Below are 23,372 nucleotides of genomic sequence, written 5' to 3'. Positions count from 1 at the left end.
ATTACCTTTGAGACCTAACTAGCACTAAGTGCCATTTAAAAGAATATACATAAATCAAACTGAAAGAAAGTAGGTTTTGGATTAGATATAAGGATGAAATTCTTGACTGTGTGGGTTGTGGCACACTGGAACAGGCTCCCAGGGAAATTCTGGATGCTCCACACCCTGGAGTGTTCTAGGCCAGGCTGGACGGGCCTTTGAGCAACCTGGTCTAGTGGAAGGTGTCCCTGAGGACAGGAGGGGGGTTGGATTCAAGGTGATCCTCAAGGTCCCTTCCAACCCAAACCATTCTGTAACTGTTTTGTTTAACTGACTTTTGTTTTATTAAGGAAGTATTCGCTCCTCTATTTGACTTTAACACTACACTCAAGGAAACAACACTCAAAAATACATCGGCTGCTGGAATGAACCAGCAATACAGGAAGAGGACCTAATTTAAGTTTAAGCATGAAAATTCCTATAATAATGTCAGCAGTAAGTTCAGCAGCTGTCTGAACCACAAAGAATGACTGTGTTACATATTAGCAGCTTTAAAAGTGTCTGCAGCAGTTTGACTTGCAGCACAGATGCAGAGGTTGTACAGTGAGTGCATGAGTGAAACATTTACAGGAGAAAGGAACCTACAACAAACAAGCTTCTAGAAGCTTGTTTGGTGCTTTCATATACACATATCTCTCAAATTGGAGTATATTCCCTGTTCCCACCAAAAAAAAAAACTGGATTAGGATTTTAACATGTCTAGAAAACACTTCTGAGACCAGCTGCAGATATAGTAAGTCACGCTGCAAACCTACCCACTGCAGACACAGCCAACAAGCAGAACATTATCATATGCCTCCTGTTCAAGCAAAATGGCCAAGCCTACAGAAGACATCACTTCTAACTCTTCTTTAGATCTTCTTTAGAACCTTTAGGATCAAAGGTTATTTACATGGTTATAGTGTGCTTGGTGAACACACAAGCTGAGCTTTCCTAAAGATGCTGATACTTCCATAAATAAATTTACCTTCTACTAATACTTTCTCTCTATTGCACAAAACTGTCCTTTAGACTAGTCCTAAATGGTAAATTATAAACAGTACCTCAAAGTTATTACATTTTATTTTACTGAAGAATTATTATATACCTAAAGCAAAAGACAAAAGCTTCAATATGTATTTATTAGTAATGAATCATTACACTATTTTACCCATACTTAAAAATTTTAAAAGTAACTGATAGTTTTGTAAAGGAAAAATAAATTTTAGAAAATCACCTAAAAACCTAACTTGCAGATTCTGTTAAAAAACAGGGTTTTTTAACCCTGTCTACACCAATAAAGGGTTTTTGTAAAGGAAAAATAAATTTTAGAAAATCACCTAAAAACCTAACTTGCAGAAAAAAACCCCGTCTACACCAATAAAGGGAGTTCTTTAAGCTCTTTAACAAATGATCTAAACCAAACTGTTAGAAAAGAGGAATGTGAATGACTAAACAAACCCTTCAGTAAACATTCCCCAGCTGCAGTTTTCAGCCTAATACCAAGTTAAAATGTGGAGACTCCATCTACCTTCTGCAGAACGACTGAACTTCAGAAACAAAGCAACATTATATGACATACATGACTCACAAACTATAGTCACTGCAAACAAAAACCACTAGACATTTATCTCTTAAAAACAAAAAAGACACCAGGACTGGCACCAGTCTGCAATGCAAGAAAGAGCATGTGATACTTAGACACTTGTGTATTAGTTTAAAAATAAGCCAGATAAGCATGTGATGAGTGACAATTTTGTACTTGACCTTTGCTTTAATAGCTCCTTTTCAAAAAGTCCACACAGACATCAACAAAACTCCTAAAAAAAAAAAAAAAAAAACAGCTAAAACCTTACATCTCATCCAATGTCTTGAAAATAGACCCTAAAATCAAAATTCTACATAGGAAAATAAAAAAAAACCACATATATTTGAAGGAAAATTCAGAAAAAAAATTTCTTTAAAAAGCATTGAGGTCTTGTTGTAAATCAAGATGATGAAATTCAACATGTTAAGTTACAGAGACAGAAGCTTGGGGTGTATATTTCCAGTGGGAATATTTCATTCTGCCTAGCAGGCAAGGAATTTGGAAATAAAAGTTCCTCTTTCCTGAGGCTGACCAGGCCTACAGGATTGCACAGGAAATTCTTTTAAGTCAGGAAATGAAGATGCACTCTACATGGGACAAGAAACCCTTACTTTAGGGTATTACTTTCTAAAGTGTGAAACCCCAACATTTACCTCTGGAGTAAGGGTCTCCAACAGCATTAAGCAAGCTCATTATTATGCATAGTGTTTGTATCTAAATCCTCCTGAGTTTTTCTGTTGCTGTTTATATTTATTTAAAAGACCCCAGAATCACAGAGGGGTTGAGGTGGGAAGGGACCTCTGGAGATCATCTGGTGCAAGCCCTCACGGCTCAAAGCAGCAGCAACCAGAGCAGGTGGTCCAGATGGCTTTTGACTATCCCTAAGGATGGAAACTTCACAACCTCTGGATAGCCTCTGCCAGAGCTCAACCACCTCCACTGTAAAAGAAGCTTTTCCTTATGCTTAAATAAAATTTCTTGTATGTCAATTTGTGCCCCCTGCCTCTTGTTCTGTCCCTGGAGAGTACTAGGAACAGCCTGGCCCTGTCCTTGTTAGGCACATCCAGGCACACACTGAAAAGCTCACCTTCACAGCCCTTCCACTAGGCCTACTCCAGTCTCTCTTCATCTCCCTCATATCAGAGAGCTCCAGCCTTGACCCAGTACTCCAGGTGTGTCCCACCAGAGCTGAGCGGAGCAGAAGGATCATCTCCCTCCACCCTCTGGAATCACTCAGCTCAGTGCAGCCTGGGAGGCTGTCAGTCACCTTTGTTGGCTCATGTTTATCAAGCACTTTTTTTTGGGAAAAGAAGTTTTAAAAATGTGGTTTGCTCATTTTCAACTGAAGGTAAGGAGATGTATGGCACAGAGTTCCTTATTTTAGACCTAACCTCATATTTTTGTGTTTTACCTAAATATATATGATGTTGTCAGTGGTGATATTAAGTTTCAGAAGCAAAGCTGTTGAACATATTCCTAGCAGCACAACACATTCTTTTAGGGTTCTTTATTCACTTTCATTTAGTGTATTCAAGATACAGAGTAAGACTTAAGAGTCCCCAACCACTCCTGATATAGACTAAGAATCTCCCTAAAAACAGGCAACCAACAGTAATTCTGAAAAGAGGAATTAATCATTACAATTAATCATCAAGAGGTAAAAATTTTAAAAACTTATTTTCGTTTACCACCATCTCTCCAAGAGCAACCATTCTTTATCCTGAAGTCAAAACCAAATATGGCAACATCAGAGAAAACTTCTCACTGCTTCAAAAAAGCTAGACAACTAAACTCCATTTGTAAGGATAAAGCCTGTTTTAAGTAACACTGACACAATCCCACCAACAGGCACTCGGGTTTCTTGACTCCTTGGGAATGATATGCAAACAGGAAAGCACCAGCTTTCAGACTTGCAGTTGTGTCTGCAAGAAAGGACATTAACGAGAATCACACAAAAAGTTCCACTTTCATCAGGCCAGGACTATTTCTTTTGGATTCACATCCTTGCTATAAAGGACAAGATGAGTCCCTGAAGATGTAAATAATCCAAAGGAAAAAGAACAGATTAAACAGAGGTCTGAAGAGCTGTCTCCTTCACAGGATGATGTACATGACTTAATGCTACACTGCTAACTATAACTGTCAAATTTAGGCTCATTCCATATAGACCTTTCATGTCTGGAAAGATGGTTTATGCAAACACAAGTCAGGAGCTCCATCAAACACCTGACATACTGATGTAAACTTTTACTTTGGGGAGCTTCATCTACCAATACACTTCACAGGGATAGAGAGAAACATCTGATCCTTATTTTCTAGACACAGTAGTTGGGGAGCACTTGACTGAAGCCTCCTGAACATCTTGCTATACATCAGAGCAAAAGGGAATACAGAACACTTGTGCAAGCCTCACTCCACACTCCTCAGCAGAACTAGCATGCTGAAAGAAGTTATACAACTACCTTTTACCATAGTCTAAATATGGATCCAAGATCTCATTTTACGACCTTCTTTCTTCCTCTCAATTGAGACTGGTCTTAAGGAAAACAAGGATGACAGCTTGAAGAAGGGAACTAATGGGTGATCTCTGTTAAGAGAGAAAGAGTGTGTGAAAGATCTCCTCTAGTCAGGGAATTATCCAGTTCAGTTAATCCCAAACACAACTATTAATAGTTGGGGTAGAATCAACTCCAGGCACTTCTCAAATCTTCACTTCTGCATTTGTATTTCTCTACTCGAAAAAAAAAAGCCCAAATATCTTCTAGGTAAAAACCCAAGACATGGTTTTCCACACCCTCCCATAACTGGTATCCAATTGACAGAGAAAGTTGACAGACAAAAGTAATTACCTTTTGTGTGCCCTGCCATTGCAAGTCCCCCTGAATTAGCACAGTACTGTTGCACAGAGCTCTGCAGCAAAGGAGTCCAGAAACATCTCAGCATTTTTCATGATCTGCTGAGTACCCTGAGTTTCTAAAGCAGCAACTTGCCCAGAAAGAGATGATCCAGAAGGGACCTCAAACTCAGGAGATCAATCTCATTTGTACTAGTAGATGGTTAGTGAAAAAACACATGTGATTTATTAGATATGATTCATCTTGGTACAGTACAAAAAAACCTAAAACAACTAGTCAAAAGAAAATTTAAAGCAAATATTTCAACAGATTTTTGTTAAGACTCCTTGATGGAAAAAAATTTTGCGCACCCACAAAAATTTACCATTTATTGCCTAAATTGCATAACTGGGGATAGGGGACCTGTCAAGTGCCTCTTTTAAACTTATTTATCCTCGGTGTAAATACTAAGTCTCCTAACATGCATCTTGCAGTAAAAGCAAAAGGAGAAGGAACCCAGAAATCTGTGCTAAGCATCTTACATTTTTTAGTATCTGAAGCATAAGTAAAACTATTACTCAATTCAGTGTAGCTTGCTTTTGCAATCATGTTTTTGATCTTTTTCAAGAATGACAGTCAAGAATAATAATACAGAAAACACACAAATTTTGAGACTCTTCAATAACATTAACAGATTAAATAAGAAAGATAATTTACATTATCTAAAAAATAAGGGTCATGTAATCTAATAGGTTCAAAATTCACAGCTTATTTGAACTTTAGAATATCAGAATTAAAGAGTGTTAATTTGTTTTTCTTTCCCATATAAATAAATCATATAAAGATACTATCTCACACAAAACATTTGAAATAATAATAAACTTGGAACATTTTACATTGCTTGGAAGATAATAGGTGGCATAAAATCCAGTCTCAATATTCAACTTTTCATTTATTATTTGCTTTGATTTTTTTTCAAATACCTGTTCTTCAGTCATTTTGTTCTTATGTTCCATACTGATAATCACAGTTTAAATGCCCTATTCCTCCCTGTTTTTCAAATCTTACACATTCATGTATGTCAATGAGATTATCATAAACACATGCTTTTGTGTACTTGATAGGTAACGCAAAATAATATTTTGGTTTTTTAGCTCATAAATCTTGTTCATGGTAAACTCTTTTTCCATTAAGTTTCTATCTAGGTCAAGTCTTAGAACAAATTCAAGACATTTCCCAAATCAGATTCTTATTTTTACACCTCCCTTAACACATTTCCCTTTCAGGTCTCCAAAATAATTCCACCTTGACCTGAAAGGGCACAAGAGACACTTCAGTCAGACCCTTTGACAAGATATTTTCATTTTTGGTGACATTTAAGATGTCATATGCGTGCCAGCAAAATAAGTTAGTTTTATTATTAGGCAACTAAAAGTTACCTGCTTCTGCTGATGAGCAGTAAAGGAAAAGGTATGAGCACTTAGCTTTAAACACTTAGGTTGTACAACACTTTAAAGAACAGACCACTAAACCACCCAGAACTATGAGTACATGAAAGTACGTAGGCATTTCTCCTACTAACATTCAGCAAGACAGTATTTTTGAAAAACAATTAATTCTCTAGTGCTTGTCTTGTTTTTCTAGTTTGGGTTTTTTTTATGTGAAAAGTTGGGACTAAAGACAACACAATATCAATTGTAAGCTTGACATAGGGGCTTATTTCTCCATCTTTACTGTAATCTGAGAAATGAATAAAGTGGTTCTCAGTATTTTGTCCAGATTTCCCTTAGGAAATACGCATATGGGCATTAAGAGAAGGGACACAGATGAATGCTCTGCTCAACAGGGAGGAATTTATCTCCAACCTCAGAGAGCATAGTGATGTCAGAATTATGGCTATATGAAATTGCAAACAACTTCAGAACAATCTCTTCTCAGACAGACTACAAAACGCAGCTTGTTGTGCGATCCAAAACCACTTCGGCAAGCAAGCATTTGCCAAAGAGGCAGGCAGGAAGTCGCCTTACAATACTCTGTGCTAACCTGCAATCAGGTTCCAGGATGTTAAAGCTGTCTCATCTTCTGAATCAGCCTTCAAAATAATCAGGAGTGTGACATTGAAAGGACTGAGCTCAAAGTGCAGAAAACTGTATATCATAGTTACGCAAAGCAAAATCAAGCTTGGTTCTCCCCCAACTCTTAGCCTGTCCCCATATAATTTAAGCTGGAAACTGGGGATTGTGTTAAAATTCTGGTAATCTTCCTTTTGGGTTAAGAGAGTCACAAAACTGCGCAGTGTGGGAAGCCACCTAGTGACGGAGGAGCACAAATATGCCTGGAGCTGCCCAAAGTTTTAACGAGATGACGCAGTTGGAGCATGTGATTACCACTGTTTTTCTCACTGACTTACAAGTTGTGTGGTATACTAGAGTTCAGAGAATTGTACAGTGATTTCTGGCAAGTTTTATGAGTCTTACTAAGTCTTGTAAATGAACTGTGAAATAGCAAATTTTCTCAAGACAAGATGTACAAGAGCAAAAGAAATTATATCAAAATGTATAAGGAGAAGGTCTGATGCAAATTTTAAACTCATGGTGGCACTATGCAGGAAAAGTTCAAATTTGTGAGGCTGGAAGGAAACAACCCAGGGGAAGCAAATGTGCAAAAATGGAAACAATCAAAACAAACTATTTTCTTCTAACTCAATGCAGAAGTAATTCAGTAGACTTGAAAGAGGAAGTTTTCATGACCCAGAAAAAATAGCTGTACTACATGTACTTAACCAGCATTTTTCAAAAACTGAGAGCTCACAAAGTAGCATGAACACAAAACACTGAACAGAAAGATTTCCAGGCCAGTAGTGCTCAGTGTGTACAAACAATGTCATAATGATTTTTGCCTATGGCAAAGAACTTTACCAACATGTACCTTCTGACTCCACTGAAAAACCTCACTGCATGAAAACTGCATATGACTTATGAGAAGAGCCAAGTGGACAATGCAGATTTAGATGTCAGTTTACTGTGACATCATCAAATAGCACCATTGAAGCAACAGGCGCAAAATCCATCGTCATAACAACAGGGAAATCAAATACATGTTTCCATTACATTATAGTACAGGCAGTATTAAAATCTAGTATGAAATTGCCAGAGTATGTCATTCTGAACAGCAGAAAAAGGTAAGGAAACACCTATTTACAGGAATAATTCTTAGGTGTCATATGCAAGCAAACTTAATGAGGGTCTAGCCAAGCATTTCTAGGAAAGGACAAGATGTATGCTGTTCATTGAACACATGCTTCTCCTAGAGCCATTATAACAGCATTAAACAACAGCAATGAAAAATACAACCTGAGCAAGGAGTATGAGTTTTCGAGTCACACCACAAATGATTTCATGTCTGCAGGTATTTGATGCACTAATGAGAAAACTCCTTTAAAGACTCTTTGAAAACTTTTTTTCCTCTCAAAATTACTCTTGGCAGAGGATCATGCTCTAATCCATACAGAGAAAGTAAAGAAGCCCAGTTCAGGATTACGCTGTCATAGAAAAAGACAGCATGACATCAGAGAAATTCAGATCCTATAGCTAAGGGGTTTCACAAGTTCTGTACTTGAAATCCCAGGGATAGAACTGAAACTCAAAGAAGTGAGTTCGAGCAGTGAAGACTCTAAAAATGAGAAAGAAGTAAGATTGTAAAGAGAGTAATGGCAGCAAAATCATGTAGGTATGTACAAAGCTGAGAAACAACAATCTAAAAGCCTAAGATAAAAAACCTTTTCTTACAGGCAAATACTTAGTGAAAAATTTCTATCCCTATTATATATTTAATACAGGTATGCAATGAACTTTTTGTGTAGAAACATCTTCCTTTTTGTGAGGGATCATCTTGAATTCAAGACCATCTTCCTTTTAAGTTAGCATGGTGGCAGACATTTACTCTACACAGATCTCTGAAACATCGACATCATATTCACTATTCATCAAAGCAGTTTTGCATAATACAGCTCAGCACAAGTGGCAGGAATACCCTGGGCAACAGAAGGAGGAACTGAAGATATCAACACCTTCCACCTTCCCAGTAGCAGAACAGAATTTATCTTACTAAACTCCAGACCGTCCCATGAAGATGACCAGGCCTGATTGTTCTATGGGATGAGGAAGACCACAACTACCTCCACCGGGAGAGAGAAAGGGTTGCCTCCTCCTCCTGCCCTCAGCTGTTGATTTCCATGAGCAATTAACCCCTGCAAGCCGCACCAGCAGACAGAGGTTCTGGCGCTGAATGAGGTAGAAATCCATGCCCCAAAATGAGCTGCAGAAGACAGAAATCAAGATACTCAGGAGGTCCCTTCCTGGTCCAATCCTCTTACTTTCCTTCCTGCTTTCCTAAATGACCTGCCTGCATAAGCTGCTGAAGGAAACCACCTTGTAAAACACATCACTTTTCTGCATGAGGAAGCACAGAGGGCAGGGACATTCTGAGCAATGGGGACACAGAAGCAGGACACACACACAGAACAGCAATGACTACAAGCACAACAAGCTGCTAAGACCAAAATGCGAGCCACACAGATAGATCACCTCTTTCTTATAAACAATACAATTTTCCCAAGACTCCTGTGAAATTGCTACCATGAAGCACGTAGAGATTTTGTAGCACTTTTTTTTAAAGACTATTACATATAATTTTATATTCATTGTACAAATGCAATTGTAATAATTGCAAGAAATTACTAAAAACTGAAAAAGAGAGAAATCTTTCAGAAAGTGTCATCAATATGCTATTTAAATATCTAATTAAGAAATAATGACCTTAGATGTGAATTACAGTAAGTTGCAGTGGAAAGAGACCTTAGGCAAAAAAGTAGATTGTTAGGACTTTCTGTTGTAAACAACTGATTTTCCTTTTCCCTCAGTTACAACAATGTGGTTTCTGCAAGTTTTGGACTACTAGCTTTTCAGATTTTATTACTAAAATTAAAATGCCTAGACACACACAACTATGTCACCCATAATTTTCATTATGTAAATTGTTCTGTGAATTGTGCCAAAACAGAACAGATTAATATCTGTTACATGCACATTTGAAATACATGCTTAATAGACAGTATAGCCAAAATCTAAATACATGAACATGCAAATACCAATTGAAATATAAACAAAAAAGCCTGATGCAGAGGTTTCCTTCCAAAAACACATACACTATGTTCCTAGACTTTCTACCTTCCCTGTTTCTGAGGGTAACTGACATGATAAGCTCTAGCATGTCATTAATATTTGAGCTAAATAGTTATGAAAAATGCCTATTTAAATATTATAAGGTAAGGTAGGGTCAAAGTAATTATACCTAGCTTCATATTTCCTGGGGAGTTCACGCTAAGCATTTCCCTTGAACTCCACTAGAAGTGAATACAATATGTGTGCATGTAATATGTAATTACATACTAACTGTATTATTGTAACCCAAAGAAATACTATTTTGCCTCTCCAAGCATAAAAATGAATGCAAATCAAAACATGTTTTCATTTTGTATCCTCAAAATCAAAATCTTCTTTTGACTTCAGTGTAACTTACATGAGTACCTTGAAAAGTAAAACACTAAAATACGGGAAAAGTGTGTGTTATTAGTTTGTTAATAAACAAACTAAATCAGGTAAATTGAAGATGTAGAATTCATCCTTGTAAGTACTCATTCAAAGATCTTTGCAAAATATGAGCAGATTTGTAATTCAGACTCACTATTCATTTAAAATGGGGACAGCAATATTTTGGGGGGCAATTTGAAAACATTGTGTCATAGCTGGATAGAGAAAAAATAAACAAGCATTAGCCAAAAAAAAACAAAACCTCAGTCTATCACTGTCAAACAGCAGGTGATCCAATTTTTCACATACGAGAAAGATTTTCACTTTCCATCTCTCTATATTTTTATCAAGAGATTACTCTTATGAACTGAAATCTATGTTTTGGTAAAAAGTTAACACAGAAAGCCAAAGTAATCGCTATTCTGCTGAACTGATGAGATTATTACTGAAATATCCCACGAATATCAGCAGAGAAAGGCACTGGCTTCACATGATCTCACACTTAAACCACAACATCCTCATCTCAGAAATCAAAGATATTTTGATATGGCTTTAAAATGGTGGCTCCAGAAAATTCATCGCTGTTACAAAGAAATCAGAGGTGGTATGAACAAACAAAGCATTTTCAAAGGTGGACTCACAGGTGTAGGTGATGTGTGCTGAATGCCATAAAAAGGTAGAAACCTAGCTCAGTTCAACTAGTCAAAAATCTGGACAAGCAACACAGGTCACTGCAAGAGCTCAGGGATTCAGCAGTCACAGTTAAGGCCTCCTTTTATCCAATAAACAACAATAGAAAAAAAAAACTAGTGGATGCTAGTAGATCTCTGTACTACTTTGCTAAATATTAATTTTAAATCACTCTTTAGATTGGCTAGACCATATTCAAGTATAATTAGATATCTATCTATATTAGATAACTAGATAATTAGACAAGAACCTGCAGAAGCATCCAGAAGTGTTCCCAAGGACTTCAGTATCTCTCAGTGGAGTATGTTATGCTGGCAAAGGAATAAATACTGGTCTAAGTGGACTCTACACATCTCAGTGTACTGGCATGTAGGAACCAAAAATTTCCCCTCCATCAGAGCAGGAAAATAGAGCACTGTGATTCTCTTTTTAATCTCTGTTGACACTCTCCTCATTTTTGACATTGTGTCACTGCCCTCCTTATATACTGCTGCCTGGGGAGGCCTACTGATATTTCTTGTTCTTCAGACATCTCACCCAATTGCAGCAAAGAGATGGAACATGATCTCCTTTTAATGCCAAAAGCAGCCTGAAATAGGTGTTGATTCAGTGAAGACTACCCGTAGCAAAATGAATCTATGCATATCACAAAAAACTTTCCAGACCTCTTACCAGCATTATTTTACCTTTTTTTCAAGACAAAAACCAGCTAATTCTGGTGAAGTTTAACTGTGACAAAAGTTAACTCAATCAAATATTTCAAATAACCACCTTAAAAAAATAGAGAGTTGAAAGTACTTCATTTGAGTTTATGACCCCTTTTTTGGCACAATTTAAAAGAGACAAAACCCAAAATACCAAAACCCAAATTACCTTCACTTTCATGGACATACAACTCCAAGTACTTTATGTAGTCAAACCTAAACAAATGCTGAAATGAAATCCATTGAAAAATTATTATGTGATCTCATATAAATTAAAATGTACCTCCTGGAGAAAATTCAGCTCTCATACTCCCCAATTTATAAAACTGAAAAATCTACTTATAACACAAAATGATGAAGAAATAGAATTTTAACCTTTCACAATAATAATAACCAGGGAAATATACCTGCTTGGGAAAATCAGGATTGACAACAGTAACTCTTTAGACTCTTTTTAATGCTGAATTTTTGGTCACCTGACATTGCAGCATATGTCACAGCACATGCCACAGTCCAGACAGCCACAAACCCAGAGTCTCACCATAGCACATCAGAAGGCTTCAACCATCTTCCCCTCTTGTTCTTTAGCCCAGCCTTTTATACCCCTCATGTTCATGCATTGCACCTGTGAGTCCTCCCTACCTTTTTGAGATTGCTCAGTGCCCCTGGGCACTCCATGGCTCATTGCCTTCAATACTGCTCACCTGTCCTGCACAGCTGTACCCATTAGGAGTGAGGCTCGGCCCCAGCCCCACTCCCAGTCACCACAAACTGTGTGCCTACAATTTGATTGATAAAACAAACTCAGTTATGTAGGTAAAACTACTTTCTTTTTTTTTTATTCAGCTAGATTCAGATCCTTTGGCAGCTCAGAAGCACTTTGAATGACCACCACTAGATAACATGACTTAAAACACCCCTACAAAACTAGCAGGATCCATCAAGCTTCTAAGCAATACTTTGTATGCTCACTCTCAACGTAAACTTTGGTAGCAAGAGCTGTGCCATGAGCAAAAAGGTTGCGGTTCATCAACACAGAGTACTAAGCTTGAAGTGTTATGCTTTAATTAGCATTGAAGACACAAAAGCAGATCTGAAAATCTTTCTGAGATAAAGTAAGATGTTGGTCTTCTCTAAGATGCTCCAGCACTGCAGGAATAATCTAGTCTAATGCATACACACTGCTATGCTCCTTTTGATTTTGAATTCCCTGTTCAGTGTATTTCAGTTCTTCTCTAGCCAGTCATATCAGCAGTGTAGTTACTTGCCTGTTCCGTTGGGAGAGGTAGAAACTTCAAAAAGAATATGGAAAGCACTTCAACTGACCTATGTGTAAACCCACTCATCAGTAAATTCTAGTGTGGGGTCATTTTCAGGTGATATTACGCTCTTCTCATGCTTCTCAGGGCATCCAGAAAAAGCACAAATAAAGTAATATTTTACGTGTGCGACTGTTAATAAGGGAGTTCAAGTCATACCAACAACAAAGATAGATGAGTAATAGTCCAAGCTACAAAGCAGATACAGAATTAATTAATATGCGGAAAACCAAGTCTCAATCCATTAAAGAGACTTGTATAGGTGGCTACATGGGTTATGAAACTGGCACTTATGAAGATGAGACCACAGGGAGAAAAAGATTTTTCCTTAGACTAAATGAATCTAATACAAAATGAATTTGAGAACATTTCTCTTTCTTACTTCAAAGTAACAGAATAATCACATTAGCAGATTAGTTTAAAAATTTATGCCATTTCTCCAAACAGCATTTAACATGCTTTTCTACTACTATAACCTGGCTTGTTCCAGTAAGATGATGACCTGTACAATACATGCTTATGACATAAATAAAAGTTGAAGAGACTGAACCAAATGCCTTAATTCAAAGCAGAGAATTATTTTAGAGTACAGGAACAAATCTCTGTTTCTTGGTTCAGATCTACTAATATCACTGCAGGATATACTAAGATTAAGACAGCTATCTGGGCACTGTGACAATCCCTGGTTTTTGACTGCCTATTTTATAGAAAAAAATTGATTTGAAAAATATTGCAGTGTTTTCTAAACAATAACAGAGAAAGCAAGCCATACAGGAAGGAAAGGTCACTTATTTCTTACAGAGAAATTACCGAGGCCAATCTGTAGCTTGTATGGGATACTGGGATGGTAAGGACTTCTTACATATCTGCAGATGGAAAAATGAAGAGTCACTAACATATCTCTGTGTGTCAGAGAAGTCTGGTAAATCTCCTGTGCCTCCATTCCGGTAACTCGCCATTAGTCTCTGCAAACATACTTGGAAACTCTGAAACATGTCACTCCTGGGATGGGAGCTTTTCTCTAGAGTCACAGTCTGTTGACAGAAACCACCAACTGCCATGGTAAATTAAGCAAATAGGTTGGATTTCTCAATGAGAAAACAACAACCCTCAGGACAATCAAAATTACCAGTAGGAAAAAACTGTCCATTACTTTAAAAAAAGAATTAAATGTAAAATGTGCCAAACACTGAAAAAGACACGGGTCCCTGCAAAGGCAGAGCAACACCTTTTAAAGGATAAACATGTCACTGTGTAAAACCTCTGAGCTGGCAGTACCTGATCTTCACAGATACTCCATACCTAGTGGGGTTTTGTTTTTGTTTATTTTTAATTATAATTATTACAGACTGCACAGTGTAGTGGACAATATGTCTGTCCCGTGATATGACAGATATGATTTATGCAAACAGCTGAGGACACTCATGTACAGCAGCAGTCTGACCAATACAAACACAGAGGGACATGTGCATATGTAGGCATGCAATTGTGCTTGGACAAATACAGAAAAAGTTCACAGCTACTATACAAGGACAGGAATCCTTGGTTCAGGAAATTTTATTCCCTCCATTTCTGAGAGAAGAAGGAATCAATAAAAGAAATCTCAAGTCAAAATTACCAAATTTGACACCATCTTGAGTTAAGAAACAAAGACACAGATGAGAGATGTCTGAACAATCAGCATTTTTAGAGACTCCCAAAAATTAAGTGGTCCTTCTGAACCCTCAGAAGAATAGTTCCAGCTGGCAGATGCCCACGTACATAGAGGATTTCATCCTACTAGAGAAGAAAAGGGGTTAACCTGAGCCATTGAAGACACCAGTGCTTTGGGGAGGAGGGAATATACATGCTCCAATAAGCCTTTTCTTCCCTCACAGAATTACAGAAGAGGCCAAGGTTTCATTAAAACCCCAGCTGGAAATGGTAATTCAGCACCACCTGTCACAGCCCCATGGGCACCCCCAGGCCCTTGCTGACCTGCCCAGCCTCAGCTGCTGCCTCCACAGCCCATTCTGCACCAGGAGCCCCAGTGAAGCTCAGGCTGCTGTCCCCAGACCTGGCTTAAGTACCATGCCTGCCTCCAGTCCTGCACTCATCTCCTCAGACCTGTGTTATTTGTACTCTTCAGATCCAGGCTGTGGGTGATCATTTCATCACTAGGAATATGCTCTGACTCTTAGGGCTGTCCTGTGCAGGGCGAAGACTTGGACTCTATGATCCTTGTGTGTCCCTTCCAACACAGCATATTCTGTGTTTATGGAATTTTCCATGTCTGGGACTGCTCATGGTTCCTGCTACCAGCCCCCAGCTCTGTCACACTGCTCAGGCCACATGGCACCAGGTGTCCTGCCTGTGCTTGGTGGCACCCTCACATCCAGTCTTCTCCCTCGCGGAGAAGCCCTGCTCATGCTGCTCCCAAGTGCTACCATTTAACAGTATCAGACAAAAATATTAAAAAAGAGGAAACCGCTCTTTTTAACAAAGTATTTTTCACTATTTTAAGACCACCTAGTCTGATCCAACCTCACCTCTTAATAAGGATCACGGTACCAAAAAACAGTCTTCAAAGTTTTCTCAAGTCTCTACACAGAGAAAACTCAGGTCCAATGTGGTGTTGCTACTAAAATTTACATAAGCAGACTACTATTGCAAAGCTGATAAAATTAGCACAGTCAAATCACAGTGAGTAATACAGTCTGGGTCTTGTTCTTGGTTCATTATATTTTTATATTTTCAGAAACTGCTGCGCACTGCTGCCTTTTAAAGCTATGCTTTGCTTTTCAAACCCAGACAAACACACAAAAAAGTCACCTACGACACACAGCTGGGGAGGCTGGGAAAGGGGAAGGGGAAGAGGAGAACAGGAAAACCCAAGCATCTGTATTTCAGTAGAGGAAAGCAGACAATATAACACAGATTGAGATAGTAGTTAATTTAGGTGCCTTATACAACTAACTTGTTTGTTTGAGGCTTTAAGAATGCTTTGGTGTTATCAATTCATATTTGCCTCTCTTCTCCATGAAACAGATATGCTTTTTGTAGTTTCCAGTATTTTTTTATATTGTCTTATGGTGGAAAGTAGGTATTTAATTGACCTGAGAACAGCAAGAACTACTATGCAATGTAATTTTTGTTTGTAAACTATCAGGTTCTAAAGGAAAGGGTTTCTGAGAGTAACTTCTTAGGAGATGTTAACAGTCTGCAGCTTGATCAATATGTTTTTTCAGACAGTAAAAAAATACATCTGTTCAAAATATAAAAAAAAGTTTCAAATGGTTGCGACCCTCATCAGTCCCCTAATGCTAAGTGTACATACCCTACGGAACCCTTGTATTAACCTCTGTAATTAAACTAGTAATAATCTGATATTTGAAATAACAGTATTTCTAATTTTCCTATCTTAAATTCATTACTATCCATCAAAAGACATGAACAACACCATAGCTCAATTAGCTTACAACCTTGACAAAATTTACAACCAGAAAGATATTATAACATTACACCGTGATAAATATTAATGTAAAAGGAAAATTTTTACCATCTGAAAGTCAGACGCAACAAATGTAAAAAAATGGTTTTAATCATGAAGCGGATTTTGATGTGTAAAAACAAGATGTTCACTGGAAAGAAAATAAGGTAAAGAATTTAGAACACTTAAAGTAACTACACAGAAGAGCTTATATCCACACTTCAAAACCAATCCATGAACAAAAATGCAGTTTAAAAAGGTATTATGATTCAGCAATATGACAAAATGTCACACATATATTTACCAAAAGTCAGAGGAAGAAAAAATAACCACACTAAAACTTGAAATGTATTCTGACATAAACAGCACACCAAGTTTCACAGCAGTTATGAAGGCCACATTACTAAAAGACAAGGAAGGAAGAAGAAGATAGGATCAAAACTCCTCTATGCAATGAGGAGTTGCATGCTAATCTAAACTCAGACCTGAGAAACGTTTTTTTTTTCATTCTATGCAGTAAGTTCACACCTACCTGGGATGCCCAGAGCAATGCATTTTAAATTCAACCACCAGGGAATTTACTACATTAGTTGGAAAAGATGGGAAAATCAGAAGAGGACTTGCGTGATTTTTGTTGTTGCTGGTCTGTTTCTTTTTTTTTTTTTTAATAAATTGACAAAATGGAAGGATACCAACTGGCATTGATAAAAGGAAAACAGCAAGGGAAGGAAGATTAAAATAGAATTCCTCAAAGTACGAGTACAGAACAGAAAAATGCTTGTAGTTTTATGGGGAAATGGGCATCCAGAATTGATTGACAGCAGAGAGTAGCTTGTTCAAATGAATAGAAGAATGAAATATATACATGATGACTCTTTACAAACAGGTTAGAGGAGAAAGACAGAAGTAACTATATCTAATTTATCCATTAATAACTCTGGACTGACAATCACATCAGACAGATGTTAACAGTGTTTACAGATAATAATGAGTTACTAAAACTATTCTGGAGCTACCATCTTAGAAATGAAAAAATCACAGAGGGAAAAAAACTTATAAATGCTCTTTTCTTTTTGTAACCAAATAAGCAGGGATTTATTTTCCGAAACAAATGTAATTTAACATCTTAAACTATTTTAAAGTGGTCATCCTGCCTCCTTCTGTGTAGCTGAGGAGTGGTACACGAGACATGCAGAAAGAGATAAAAGGAATTCTTCTGCAGTACTGAATGTTTTGTAAGTTTCGGAGATTCTTACCCTGTATTGATGGAAATTATTTCTATCAGTGGATTCTTCCTAATCTTTGGCAAGTCCAGTCGTGCTCCCCCCAAACGTTTTCCATTATCCTTTTTCTGACCCAGGAGTCTCACAGAATGACCTTCAAATAAAATAAAAAAAATGCAGTCATTACAAAGAACAAGTCTCATCATAGTTGTTTTGATTTGCTCCTCTTCAGAAGTAGTGTTTATACTTCAAAAGACTGAAACTGAGAATGAGATGTAATAATATATTTCAACCATCTGGAGCATTTATAAAGAGACACTGACAGGTAAAATAAATCATCTTAAAATGAGCAAATTATTTCATCCAATTATCTTTTCACACTTACATTTTCTGTTTTATATGATTAAAATTATCTAAGCGGTCTCATTTTCAGATTCTCTAGCAAATAGCAACATAGCAATAATATTTAAATGAGTTGCATGGCAGGATCAAATTATTCTTCCAAAAAAATTTAATTTAAACCTAAATTAGGAGGTAATAAACAACTAAATACTTTTTTAGCTTATTATATGGAGAGCCAACACATTTCAAAGTTACCTGACTGTGTAAGTCTGGAAGTGCTGTGAAGCATATCCTCACATTTCCGTGGCTAAGCTGACTACCAAGATTTGCACATATTCCTCCCACACCAGGACAACTGCAGGTCAGAAAACTGCCTCACAACTACTTTCCTGAAGCCATTAATATTCAGGGAGTAAAATACAAATAATTTCACCAACTGCCTGCAACATCAGTCATGCCACGACAAGTCCTATATTTAAAGAGTACAAATGACAGGGTTTGCTGATATTTTGAAGCAAGAACTAACAATGAAGAATCAAAACAATTGTGTGTATTATTGCACAAGGTAGTCTAAAGTGCTCCAAAGTTATGAGTGTAAGACTTGTGCCATTTACTCCACAAAGCCTAGAACAGGCAGGAGAGAGACAGCAAGTAAAAGCTAATGGTAGATGACTGAACAGAGTTGGAAGACAACAACTCAAACTGGCAGGAAAAGAAAGCACATGTCTATTCAACTTGGAAAACTCCCTGACAGTAAACCCTACAGCTTCAATACACCAAATATTTCCCCTAAAATAGGAGGGGGATGAGAAGAATGCATGAAACTATAAAGTACAAGTTGAGGTACATCCAGTACACGAAAGCCTATGACCACTGCAAATCAATTAAAAACTGTGTTACATCAAAGCCCCTAAATTATGTTACCAACATATTTACTTTAATAAGAATTTAAATTAATTGCTTCATCAGTCAAAGCCTTTCTTCACTGCTTGTTTTGAGGAGTCATAAATTAATTTTTGAATAATGTGGCATTCATGCTCTTAATTCATTTCCTTGATATGGTAACAACAGCCTGGAAAAAACCCAACTACTTCCAGAATAACATCTTCCTCAAGTTTTTTAAAGATACATTAAAAGTCTAAATCAAAAATGTGATCTAATGAACAAGTGAGCAAGACTGACCTGATAGCATAAGGTTAGTACCAATAGGAGACATAATGGTTAATACTGATAGAAGACATCATAATGTCAACAGGAAACAAAAGGCATTACTTCTGCAGTTGCATTTGACAAAAATTTCATTATATCCTGTGGTGAATTTAGTAATATGGTGCTTGTGCTACTAGCATTTGCTAAATTACTCACTTCTACCTTTTCCTGAGAATAACAGCAATATCCTTGTCTCACAATACCTATCAGTTATTTTCTAATCTAATGCTTCGTTGAAGAGCTGCAAGCATGGCACCATTTCATTTACTTGTAAAACAAAAGTGAGTGCCTTAAACCAGAAACAGAAAGCATTCCTTCTTTATTTCTTAATACTGTGGTTTATTTGGAATAAACAAGTTTATCATTTTTTTTAATATTCAGCTACATTGCCATATTAAAGGTGTATTTGGATTTATAGCTGAAAATACAGTGGAATGATTCACTGTAGTCTTAAAACAATCAAGTTTAACAACAAGTTACCCAAAATTTAAAATTAACACACTTAGAATTGGGGTCAAACAACCATTCTTAAGTTTAAAGAACAAGATGAAAACAACAAACCACAAAACCAACCTGCCCCCCCTCCCTAAGTAATACCTCAGTGTGCAGAATCTGGGAGGCCACATCTCCTTGGAACAAGGACTCTCCCAAGGAGAAGCCATGTAAGTTACTGCTCTCTAACAGGCATTTAGCTCATGCTCTCCCTTTCTCATACTGAGAGCATTACTCAAACAGGCAACCACTCCCAAAAACACTCCACAAGATGAAGCCATTCTACAGATAGAATATAATTTATAGGGAGAATAAGACTGAGCTGCTTCTATCATCAGAGACTTCCTTTATTCAGGAAAGAAACCCCAGCTCTGTGACCATCTTTCACACGATCCACTGAATGTTAACACCCACCCCAACCCTGAGCCTGAGCTCAGGAAATCTATGGCCTGGCAATCAAATGCAGCACCTTATTCTCACAAAAAATACACTTCCCATATTCCTCCTGAATGACACTGAAGTTTGAATTAATATGAGGCTTGTAAGACCTGTGGGGTACTCAAAAATAACAATATCCCTGTACTTTTCAGTCCAGACACCAGAGGCTGAAAAAATGCCTATAGTGGGATATGATTTTTAGCAGAGAATTTAATGCTTCCAGAAGGCAAGCAGCACGTGCACATCCAACTACTGTGACTTGTGTGGCAGGCACACATAATTTTTTTTCCTAAGAAGAAAACCCCCTCAATTACATTATTTGTGACCTTAAATCCTTTTGCCCCTACTCCATACAAGGACAATTTTGTTTCATTTTAAGTAAGCACTAAAACATCTGTTTACAGAATTGTTACTATTAATAAAACATAACTTGATAAACACTGAATCATACTTTTTCACATGCTGTAAATCTTTGTTTCCTCAGACTTATTTCAAGAAAACTTAAAAATAAGTATTTTGCCATCTTCAACTAGGAAAAGGCTAAATAACCTTTTTTTTTTTTTTTAGATTGTCTAACCAGCACTATTAAGTCCAGACCAACACCAGGTTTAACAGAAAAAGTAGTAATTTTAAATCCCATTCATGACCTCCTTTCAAAGCTTCGAATAGGACAAAACACAGCAATTAAGCTTTACTTCTAAAGCATTTTATCTGATTAAGTTACCTTCTCTCTGACTTTACAGGTTGCACAACTTACCTAAGCAAAGCAGGTGTCCCAAACTTAAAAGGAGTCTTTCTTTTCATGTTTGTTTTCTTTCCTCTTTTTTTTAAAGTTTTGTACAACATTTTTGAAAACTGAGTTAATCACAAGTCTATTACCATAATGATGAGTGCTCCATCTCAGATATCAAACAAACACCACTCCTTTTTTGAGGGCTCACTCTACAATGCAAGCTTTGAAATACAGCTTAAAGACAAACAGATCTAGTCAGGTTGGATAGGAAAGCCTAGACTATCTATGCCTATTAACTGCTTCTGCTATAAAAATAACTTTTCTTTTTCCACACAGTCTAGCAGCAGATAAAATTCCATTAATAAAAAACAAAACAAAACCTGAAAAAATTAATTAGTGGTTTAGGTCATGTATCAGAGAAGCTTTTCACTAATTAGAAGATAATTAATACAGATTGTAACATAACAGAAGTACTAACCAAGTCCAGCAAGGACACTTTCAGAGAAGAATCATTCAGAGCAAATGTAAATAGAATCAAGCTAGGAACAATTTAAAATTAATCAGAGCTCTCTAGTTTCCAGATCTGTTTAATATTAAAATCATTTTTACATAGAAGTCAGTAGGTTCACATTGCTTGGCACTATCTGCAAGAAGGATGAAGTTGGAACTAACTAATCAGGATATTAAATCTTATTGTTAGTCTAAAAGAAGGCATTTAAATGCGTCTAGTTTGATTATTCAGTATGCAAAGTGAAAATATTTTCAAAGTATTTATTTTCACTTGTTAAAAAGGACACAAAGGAGTAGCACCGTTTTAATGGCATGTACATATACCTCTAATCATAAATGTATGTGCTTCAGGCTTGATGGAGAAGGCCCAATCCTGAAATACAAATATATGAACGGGTAATGGAATTTGTTTGTCATAAGATCATAGCATTAAAAGTCCTGTGAACCTCAGGTTCACCATCATGTCCCTGCAACCTAGAACCACAGAAGCATGCTAATGATATTAGAGCAAACAGATTCAAATGGGACTGGTACCTTCCTAGTTTATTACAAGTATAAGACAGGGGGAAGAGTAGCCTGGCTTAGTAAATTTTAGTAAACTTTACCTGGCTATCAGCACCATATCAGATACTAGTAGATCTATATTATGTTTTAAAAAATTGTCAGCTTCACTCTGTCCATAGGCTGGCACTCCTCAAGAATTGCTGGGAAATTATATCTGCTTGAAAGATGGAAGAGGGCACCCACTGAGCGTCCCTCCCCACCCCTGCACACCCCACTGAAGCTATACAGTGTGACTCTGAAACACAACTCCCAGCCAGACACAGATTTCTTAGCTATTAGCTTCCAAGTTCAGTGTAGATATCTCAAGCAGCTCAAAACCACGATTTTACAGAAAATCCTCAAAGATGCAGGAAACCCCAGCCTTGGCAGCAACAATTTCTATTGTTTTCTGCTTGTTCTGTTACACACTCTTTCCTTTTCCCAGTTACATCACTATGCTTAGAGGTTATTCACCATTTCCTGAAAGACACTTTTTTCCTCAGAGCACGGCTGCCAACACACTGTTCTGCACTTCTTAGATGTCTCTCACCAACCTGATTTTCTTCAGCATCTTTAAGGAACAGGACTTAGCACTATTTTGTGTACTCTTGCACATGTTTCCTTCCACCACTGTTCGGCTCTTAATGAATAGAGAGCTTCCTTTCCTCAAGGTTAGCACTGGAAAAAATAGCACATAGGAGCAGTGTAGCTAAGGAAATGAAGGTAAAAGCATATGAAGGGAAAACAAAGTAACACATTTCTTCAAAGAAAAATTAAAGGAAGAAGTGTAAAGAAGAACCAAAAGCAGTAATAAAGACTGAAAGAAGCATCAAGCAAGAGCAGACCATAAGCTCCTCTCCCATCTTTTCTCCCTGCCCTGCAGCACAAACATGCTGTCCCACAGCAGACATGACTGATTTCAAAGGAATTCCCAAGCTCCCTAGAGCAATCACATGCTGTCAGACACACACAAGTGCAAAAACAAGGACACTAATTGGTTTAGGACTCTGCTGTGTGGATGCTCCCATCCAAACCAACCCCAGCCGGCCAGCAGCACACTGGCATCCCTGAATGTCGTCAGTGGCATTTCCTGTCTCAAGTAAATTCAGGGAGCAAAGAAAAGCCAAACCTAACTGAAAGGTATATGCCCTGCTCCTGACCAAGCAACTAATAAAAATTATTCCTATTCTAGATCACTGAAGATGGGAATGTTCTGTAACAGTCAAACTCCTTCATCTGGTGTAGGCAGGAACAAGGATTAACTCAGGCTAATGGTGTCAGAGTTACGGATCTTTCCTTGTGCTTCACTGCAGCATGCCTTGGGTCAGGTATTCAGTCCCATGAGGACGCTGATAGCCAATATTATGTTTGATCCAGTTTCTGCATTCAAAACTCTTTCATAAAAAGATTGCTTTCCACCCTATACCAAATCAAAAAGCTTCACAGAAATGTGCAGGAATTACCATGCATACAGCACATACAGACAACTACTGAGTGTTTCACTTGGAATTAGCATCCAACAATAACACTGTTTTGGAAGACTGGAATGTGAGTGTCACACCAGTGAAGACAGGAGCTTTTAAAAATTCACTTAATGTAATTTCAAAAACAAGATATTTAGTAGAAAAAGGTCCACAGATGTCCCATATTGCTAAAATTAACACACTAC

The 23,372-nt window shown here is 37.3% G+C and overlaps 1 protein-coding gene across 2 annotated transcripts in view; it reads right to left on the bottom strand.

Annotated features, from left to right (window-relative positions):
* Positions 1–23,372, bottom strand: part of CDKAL1 (CDK5 regulatory subunit associated protein 1 like 1) — a 381,816-nt gene that overhangs the window by 222,766 nt on the left and 135,678 nt on the right. For both annotated transcript variants that reach the window (XM_039712037.1, XM_039712038.1), the window contains exon 8: positions 17,470–17,590. In XM_039712037.1, the coding sequence (XP_039567971.1) occupies positions 17,470–17,590 (121 nt within the window). The remainder of the gene's footprint in view (positions 1–17,469; positions 17,591–23,372) is intronic.

Source organism: Passer montanus, unplaced genomic scaffold (genome assembly GCF_014805655.1).
Source record: "Passer montanus isolate IOZ18808 unplaced genomic scaffold, ASM1480565v1 scaffold26, whole genome shotgun sequence".
Lineage (NCBI taxonomy): Eukaryota > Metazoa > Chordata > Aves > Passeriformes > Passeridae > Passer > Passer montanus.
This window is presented reverse-complemented; position numbering and strand designations above follow the sequence as displayed.